The sequence below is a fragment of the Cottoperca gobio genome, chromosome 5 (genome assembly GCF_900634415.1).
Source record: "Cottoperca gobio chromosome 5, fCotGob3.1, whole genome shotgun sequence".
NCBI lineage: Eukaryota > Metazoa > Chordata > Actinopteri > Perciformes > Bovichtidae > Cottoperca > Cottoperca gobio.
In genome coordinates this window covers 6,094,760-6,103,512 of record NC_041359.1, presented here as the reverse complement: position 1 = coordinate 6,103,512, position 8,753 = coordinate 6,094,760, and the positions used below count along the sequence as shown (strand labels likewise).

General features: G+C 39.6%; 1 protein-coding gene and 1 long non-coding RNA gene across 2 annotated transcripts; one reads left to right on the top strand and one right to left on the bottom strand.

The window, feature by feature from the left end:
- Positions 1 to 5,154: 5,154 nt before the first annotated feature.
- Positions 5,155 to 6,746, top strand: LOC115008455 (uncharacterized). Its single transcript, XR_003832296.1, has 3 exons — positions 5,155 to 5,508; positions 5,696 to 5,769; positions 6,609 to 6,746. It is a non-coding gene; the product is annotated as an uncharacterized LOC115008455 (long non-coding RNA).
- avpr2b.1 (arginine vasopressin receptor 2b, tandem duplicate, 1) lies at positions 6,612 to 8,505 on the bottom strand. Its single transcript, XM_029432067.1, has 2 exons — positions 7,641 to 8,505; positions 6,612 to 6,848 (listed from the first exon to the last, which is right to left on the bottom strand). Exons 1-2 carry the CDS (start codon positions 8,503 to 8,505, stop codon positions 6,640 to 6,642), a joined length of 1,074 nt encoding a protein of 357 aa, XP_029287927.1. The 3' UTR covers positions 6,612 to 6,639.
- Positions 8,506 to 8,753: the final 248 nt, after the last annotated feature.

The window sequence follows — 8,753 nt, the reverse complement described above, 5'->3', positions numbered from 1 at the left end:
ATTCTGGTGCTTTTAGACTTGACCGCTGCCTTTGACACTGTATCACAGGATCCTTCATTCACACCTAAAACACTGTTTGTGCATTAAAGGTACTGCCCTCAAATGGTTCCAGTCATACGTGATGATAGACCTACTCGGTTTACCTTGGTGAATATTCTTCGGCTCCAGCCCCACTTAGCTGTGGGGTCCCTCAGGTCTCCATTCTGGGCCCTATCCTGTTCCTTGTATAAGCTGTCCTTAGGGGAAAAGTTTAAGAAACACAACATTTATTTTCATTGTTTTGCTGATGATGTATAAAAGCTATTTGTCTATAAAAACAAATAGTAAATATTCACTGCAGCCTATGCCGAACAGTTTAAATGATATCAAAACTTGGATGGATTTAAACTTTCTCAATCTTAATGAAAATAAGACTGAGATTGTTATGTTTGGCCCACTGTTGGTATTCTTGGCCCTTCAGTTTCTCATAATCGATCTTTTGTTAAGAATCTTGGCGTGAGTTTTTGAAAGCTCCTCCGTAAATCAGTTCAGTTGTGAAAACTAGCTTTTTTCTGTGAAGACTTTTAGCAGAGGTAAAGGCCTATCTCTCTCGCAAAAATCTTGAGAGTAGTCATGCATTTTAATATTTGAACTGTGTCGTATTAATTAACTGTCCAGGGAAGATTACTCTTCTCAGCTGGTCTTTGCAGTGTAAACACAGAACTGTCACCAGACATGCTCAGTCCAGTCAACATTCAGGTAACTGTTACAGATATAAAAGCAGTTGTGGGGTTATCTATTATTGAAGGCCTGAGAGGCAAGTGATTAAAAAAAGGTTCTTGTGATCTGATACTGATGACTTTACAAGTGAAGCGAAAAGAAGACATTTTGATAGGATAATCCACAACTACCCCATGTTCTAAAAAGGACTAAAAGGACTATTTCTGCATGCACTCTATAACTTGCTAACACTTGCCTCTCAGGACAAATATATATTTTTCTAAGTATTGAGTACTGTTTCAAACATGCAAGGCACATGTTATTTAACTTTACCTTGTGTTGTATGGAAGCACTTTAGGAATAATTAGGCTCTTTCAAAATACGAGCACTCGCCAGTAAATTAGTTTTGAAGCCAGTGGTGTCAGACTCTTGTGACATTATGGCAGTGGTATTAATCATTTCACAGTTGCAACTATACAGTGCATACAATATGTTCTAAATGGTAACCCTAAACCTGAACACAAGCTGTTTCCATCTATACACCTTTTATACAACTACAATGTACTACAGTCATTATTACAGACAACACCTCACTTTCATCCATTTATCCAATCCATACATTTCTACAACCGTCAGATCGACATCTCTGTTAGGAAAGTGAAAAAGTATTCAGAAAAGGCAAACATGGTGGATTATCTTCAAAGAATAACACATTGTGGAGACAAAGACAGACATTACATCAAATCTGTTAAGTCTCTGGGCAATTACATGCTTGTCTTGAGGCATTGAAAGAAATGAATTTCTAAATGCAAATGTGTCACCCTCTGTGTCCTGTACTTCCTGTTTACTTACCGAGGTACCCACCCAGTAAGTTTTTCATTGGTACCTTATATGTATAAAATGTTTACACAGTAATGTGCAGGATGTGATCTAACATTTTACCCTTTTTTTTTTCATGAAAACAGTCTTTTTTTCATAAATACTCTCATTAAATATGATTTGTCTAAAATTAATAAACATATATGGTGCATGTTGCATGGTTTAAACAAACCCATTGGTGCCTAAAGGCTATATTTAGGTCATCCAGCTGCCAAGTGTCTGATGAGGATTAAATGAGAGCATTCATTACAGGAAGATTTCTGTCTGTGCAGTTTGGTGATGTAAGGAAATTACACAAGGGACATTATAGCCAAATATTAAGTCATTCACAGCCATTTAGAAATATGCCAGGTTTTATAGGCTCAAGTTTCTCACATTGCCTGAGTTATAATGACATGCTAATGGCAGCTAATGGCACATCTGTTTATCACTGGGACAAAACAAAGCAATTACCCTCACTTGTCACCAGATGGTTCCCTTATGTTCCCATTCTCCATTTGAAGGATGAGGAAACTTTCAGGTGTCAAACTGCAGAAAGAAAGTGTGAGTCTGAGCCCTTTCAAGAGTGCTAAAGAGGTATTTCAACTTTAAATCAAAAGGGACATGTTCCCCAACAAGACCTCTGTTGAGAAGAAGGGAAACAGAAATGTAAAGTCAGTTTATTTGGCAACACCTCAAAGATCACTCCTTGAGAGAAAAGTATTTTGAGAAATGTAAACATGTTGAAACATTGATCACTGAGCATCTTGCTGCATATTTGAAGATATATATTTGAAACAGCCACATCTGTTGAGTAATAACTTTTTTTTTAAAACAACAATAAGATATCTTTCATAATCATACATATGATCATATATAATGTAAAGTAGAGTCAAGATTTACATTCAGAGGACATAAGTATTATGTATTATTATAGGACATTAATATTTCAACGAAGTACTTTAAAATAACAAAGCACGGAGATGAATTTCTGGAAAGTATTACTAATTTCACAAGATCAACTATTACATAAGCATTTTTGACTTAAAAGATTACATGCGATGAAATAAAAGATTTTAAGTATTTTTTAACCTGCGACTTTCCACATAAACTTGAGTTTAACAGAAGCGCTCATCTTTGAGTTCTACCGAAAGCTCAAGTTTCCCTGAAGAAAGCATCAACTTTAATGCAATAGTGTGTCCATTTCATTTCATTTAGCTGACGCTTAATGAACTGTAATGTAATGTTATTTTGTCAGAAAGACATAAAGATTAACAAGAAATAATTCCGAAATAATTTGTTGACTAAGAAATGAAGAGCGGCTCTGTGAGGCTTCACTCAGGCAAACCAGTGTTTTGTGCTACATGCTAATGTCAGAAATGTTGTCGGAGCACAGCGAGAGGCAACCTCCGGGTTTGAAACGTGAAGCCAATGCAGAAGTACTTCATACCTGCATTCTCTCTAATATCCAGCAGGGGGCAACTCCACTGGTTGCAAAAAGAAGTATGATTGTATAGAAGTCTATGAGAAAATCACCCGACTTCTCACTTGATTTATTACCTCAGTAATCATTTTGAGTTTATGGTCTCAATCGATAATTTCAAGTGTTGTTCAATACAGGATGATGTTCATTTTGTAAATGATGTTCCCATTCAGAGTAAATAGATGATAAAGCAGGGCATGCTGTAAGGTGGGGCTACCTTGTGATTGATAGGTTGCTACCACGTTGTTGTCTGTGTTTTCTTTAACTTTAACCCTTTCACAGTGTGTTTATAGTTCATAAAAGTTCATTGTAACATTTTGGTCACCTAAAAAAAGTCTTAAGCACTTGGTTGTTAATTTTTGTGTCACTTCCGGTTAAAAAAAACCAGATGGAAACAGCCAAAGGCAAAACTCGATGCTTTAAAACGGAAGTCCACAAACATGAGTGACGTCACGGTGACTACGTCCACTTTTTATATAAAGTATATGGAGCAGAGTAGGGATTTAGACTAGTTTATAAAACGGACATGTCAAATCAAGCAATCTGATTGGTTCTTAGCCGTGGTATAATGAGCATATATCACGGGTAGAATTGTAGTAACCTTTCACAACAAGTCAGTATCCCTCCGCGTCTGAGAAAAAGCTACAGCTGTTACAGCTGTTAAATTCGGTCCGTTAAGAAACAAACTTACAAAGCTTTACTCTGGAGGAGTGGATTGATCAGTGCGGAGAAGTCTCCAGAGAAGAAAAACCCTAAACGACGACATGCAGAGCTACGTGAAGAGCAGCTGTTAGTGTTGTTGCATAGCAACCACCTCCCACTATGTTTTGTGCAGAAGGCAATGGAGGGAATATTTTATTTTGAACATCATTATTTAATAATAAAAACTATTTAAATTGGAGTGTGTATTTTTCTTTCATATTGCCACACTTGGTAACCGTTTTATAAAAGCAATAGCTCACTTCAGACCGTGATATATGGTCATTATATCCACTTCGCGTCGGGCCGAATCACGCCCCTTAACTGTGATATAATGACCATATACCACGGCCTGTCGTGAGCTATTGCTTAAATATACTTCCAAGGTGCACAGATCTCTGGAAGCATCTGACCAGTATAACATTAATATATTAATTACATAATGTGAAATGTCATATAATATTATACAAATACCAGGGTTCTCAAAATGTTGTAACTTATGGCACAGAACTGAGTTTTTGTTTTTTTACTCTGAGAACCACCTTCCAAAATGAATAAGAAAAAAAACATGACATATAAAAAAAGGAGAAATAATAAACTTGTAAAACGTTGTACTGTAAATATTTGTTATGCTACCGTCAGCTGTATTGACCAGAAATAAACTTGTGTTTCCCCTACCATTGTCTTGGCAGGGCCTTGTCAATGGAGTCCAGCGCCCTGCCTGAAATTCAAGGTGGTTTTTTGGTTTTTTTCTCGAATAAAATAAATTAATATATGTTTTATTCACAACTCACTTTTCACATTGACAGGTGCTCTTTTATTAAATAAACTAAACGCTTATTCTATTTATCTAATGTATGTGCACGTTTCAGTTTGTACTGTCTACTTTGCACATTCACATTCTCTCCTTCGCTCCGTTTTACGAAGGGCGGGGCTTCGCAGCTGACACACACACACGTGCGCACACACTATACGTGCGCACACACCTACAGAGCTGAAGAAAGGAGAGGGGAGAACTAAATAGAAACCGCGCTGCGCACGCAATCTCCCTGTGCCACGCACGCTCACGCAATCTTCCCGCGCCACGCACGCATGGTGAGCACCCCTCCAAAGCAGTTAACCTAGGGGAAACACTGAACTATTAATCCAAATGTAATGTATTCAGGGTGAAACTTCCTCACCACACGCTTTGGATCTTTAGCTGTCACAGGGTTGTCTTAAATAACCATTTTTCGTTTCAAAAACCAATCCATTTTGTACCAGAGGGAACGTTAGCTAGCTAACAGTGGCAAAATACATCTGTTCCTACCTGACGATGGGTCATGATTGGCGACACTGTTTAAGCATTTTAATCTATTTTTTATATATGTGAATTCTTGACCACATTTACATATACAAATAACTAGCTTTGCAAATCACCAAAAATGTAATCTTGAATTAAATCTAACACTTCGGCAGTACCTTCACTGCCCACTAGATGTCGCTCTGAGGCCAAGCAATGGTTGAGAATAGCTGCAATATATGACTAGTATAACATTAATTACAATTGGACAATACAACAGTTCAAAAGATACACAACCAACATTTATATTGTTTTGTTTTGTTCCGTCATTAAATCCAGGTGCAAGAAAAATGTTCTACAAATGTTCTCAGTACTAACTTGTCCACTTGACCAACAATCATGCACAACCATGAGAGCAACAGTTTGAAAGTTTGCTGTATAACCTCAAGCTTCTTTACAATGTCACGTCCCATCCAGGCTGTGATTGGTAAGTTCACAAAAAGTGACATTGACGAGTGCATCGACTTTATGAAATGTTCCTTGTGATCTCAAACCAATCAAAAATATTGTTTTGTGTATAGGGCATTTATATTATAATAACATGTTTTATGACTGGCCGCTAACATTTAAAGAGCCCAAGATGTAAAAATCTTGTTTGTCCCATTTTACCTGAGGTTCCAAATGACCTGACTTCACCATCTATTTTGTGTCAAGTGGCCCAGCAGGAAAAGTCCCGGTGCTCGCGATGGTAAGTCCGACTATGGCTGAGGCTGATCGGCTTGTCCTTAGTTTTGCAAGTATTTAGTCATAAACCAAAGATTTGGACAAATTAAAAATCTGACCCGATGATGCCACTGGAGGAAAAGTTATGGGATCACCAAGGTTTTTAAAAAATCATCCTCTGGGGACCATAAATGTCTGAGACAAATGTAATGGCAATGCATCAAACATTTTTGACAATTCACTCAAAACCACATATGTGAACCTCATGATATTGCGAGAGGAGCAGTCTGGAGATCAACAATGTCAGTAGGATCCATCCTCTGGGAACCATGAATGTCATGAACATGTTGTGCCAATGTGTAGTAGATGTCGAGATATCTCATTGGTTAAGGGAAAACGTTGACCTGCTGGTAGCACTAGAGGAAAAGCCAACAGATTCATCACCACCCTCTTGGGAACATGAATATCAGTCCTTCCAGTTGTAGTTGAGATATTTCAGTCCGGACCAAATTGGTGGACCAACCGATCGACAGACCACCACCTCCAGAACCACACCACAGAGTACTTCTAAAAACAAATCTATAACAATCCTTTAATGTTGGAAAAGTACATGTTGTGTAATAGTCACTTGATAGCAACCGTATCATACTTTCACTGTAATCTCCCTGTTCAGACTTATAGTGTTGAGAGTTTCTACGTGAAAGCCTTTCAAAGATTGTTCATTTCTACAATGTAGTCTCACTATAATATATTGTTACAGGGACTTGTAGTTCTTTTGTAATGTTGGCCCTCACACTTATTAGACGATGTCAATACAGTAAGTCTTTCTCCTGAGGCATCCATATATCATTTTATGTTCAACAGGCCGAGTTAAGCATCCGAGGCTTCAGCACTTTTATCTGCTCTCTGACAGACTCTTGAGGCTGATGTACAGGGAGGTGACCATGGTGGTCTCCTCCTGGAGGGACTCCTTCAGATTGGACTGACCCGCACACATCAGAGCCACCAGCGTCTTGGGCAGCTTCCCGCTGAACAGCAGGTAGATGCAGGGGTTCGCACAGCTGTTCAGACTGGCCAGCAGCATCAAGATGGTGAAGGTTGCAGCTGGAAACAGAAGACAAATGGAGAACTGTGAAACTGTGCCTTTAATTATTTGTGATAAAATGCTTATTGAGGTTAATTTGACAGAGTACTTAAATAAAACTCAGTTTATCCTGATTTTCATTTCAAGGAATAGGGATATTTATTCCTCTGAGGCTGACTTAATGAATTGCAAAATGTGTTTCAATGTAAGTTATAATTTATTAAGGTCTTTAAGATGTTAAATTACCTAACTCACCAACAGGGAAGCTGCATTCCAAAATTAGATCAATTAACATTATTTTACTCAAGACTCATCATTTATTTATTGAATTGTTTTCCTCACGATAGAACCAATTGTTCTTTCAATTCAACACATCACAGCTGATGACATCTCATTAGGCATTCTATTCATTCTTATGTCAGAATGTGTTGCCAACTACTAAACCTCAAGTCTGTGAAATGTGTCTTAACAATGAATAGAAAGACTAATATATAGATAGGCTCTACATGTTTTTAGTCCTTTCTTTGTTATGTCTATTGCTCCTTTGTGTTTTTGATTGTTGCTGGTTTAGTTTTTAAATATCTATTTTCCTTCTTGATTTTCAATATAGTGGTGTCTCTGCCGTTTATACTGTGTGTGCACAAATGTGTTGCAGCATCATTTCCACCATTTGAACCCGGTCCTTTATTTTTCTACATTACATCACTGTTTTGTTTTGTATATTTTTCTTGTGCTAAAAAACAATAATAAAAACACAAACAAGTAATGTGTCTGTTTTTCATGTTCTGAGACCCCAAACCCTGTCATCTTACTCTGAGTGGGCGCCTCAGCGTCCCAGACGGACCAGAGCTGCACGGTGAAGAAAGGCGTCCAGCAGATGATGTATGCGAGCACGAGGACCACGGTCATCTTCACCGTCTTCACCCTCGCCTTGGACACCCCAGCCACGCTGCTGGCCCTGGACGACAGCCGCTTACTGGCCGCCTCTGCGACGTGGTGCGTCTTCATGTGGAAGTTAATGTACACGGTGCGACAGATGCGCACCTGGCACACGATCACCATGAGGATGGGTAGGACGAATATCACCAGAGTCGTCCAGGTAACGTAGGCTCTCGGACCCCACGGCTTGATGAACTGCCCCCAGCAGTCGTACACACCGGGAGCGACCTCGACCCGGGAGAAGATGAAGATCTGCGGGAGGCTGCCGATGAGAGAGACGCACCAGGCGGCGCACACAGAGCCGTTCCAGCGCGCCCTGCGCCTCTGGAAAGTCACCATGGGCTTGCAGATGGCTTGATATCGGTCTATTGTCATCACTACGATCATATAAGTGGAGGCGAACATCCCGACCACCTGAAAGTACTTCACCGCGCGACACAATATGTCTGGCCCGACGAATCGGTCAGTGATGTCCCACATGAGTTGGGGACAAATTTGGAAGAATGTGACCACCAGATCGGCGACGCACAGGTGGAGAACGAAGACGCGCATCCTGGAAAACTGCTTCCTCCGCTTCCACAGTACCAACAACAGCCCGAAGTTCAAGATCCCCGCGGTGATGAAGATGATGGACAGAAGAGCTATTTCCACTTGAGCCAAGCGCTCATCTCGCGGCTCATCGCCATATAGTGTGCTCTCCAAAGTGATGTTACTGATGTTTACAATGAACCAAGCCATGCTGTCACCCCAAATAAACCATTCCAGGTAAATCCAACTGAAGTGGGCTAATTAAAAACATATATTTTCCTAGGGAAAAATTGGAGTTTAGTGGGTGAATGTGCAGTAAGTAAGGGTCTCCAGGTAGAGAGTGTTAGGAAAGGATAGGAGAGCTTTATATCTCCTCATCTTTGCAGGAGGGAGGGGCAGCCTCACATCTAACAGCATCAAAACACACAGAAGTGGAGGATATATAAATATATAGCTTT

What these genes read in the sequence shown, in the direction of transcription:
- avpr2b.1 (XM_029432067.1), bottom strand. Translation starts at nt 8,505, where the DNA reads ATGGCTTGGTTCATTGTAAACATCAGTAACATCACTTTGGAGAGCACA. An exon ending in CGCTGAGGCGCCCACTCAGA is followed by an intron (nt 6,849 to 7,640) that starts GTAAGATGACAG and finishes TTCTGTTTCCAG; the next exon opens with CTGCAACCTTCACCATCTTG.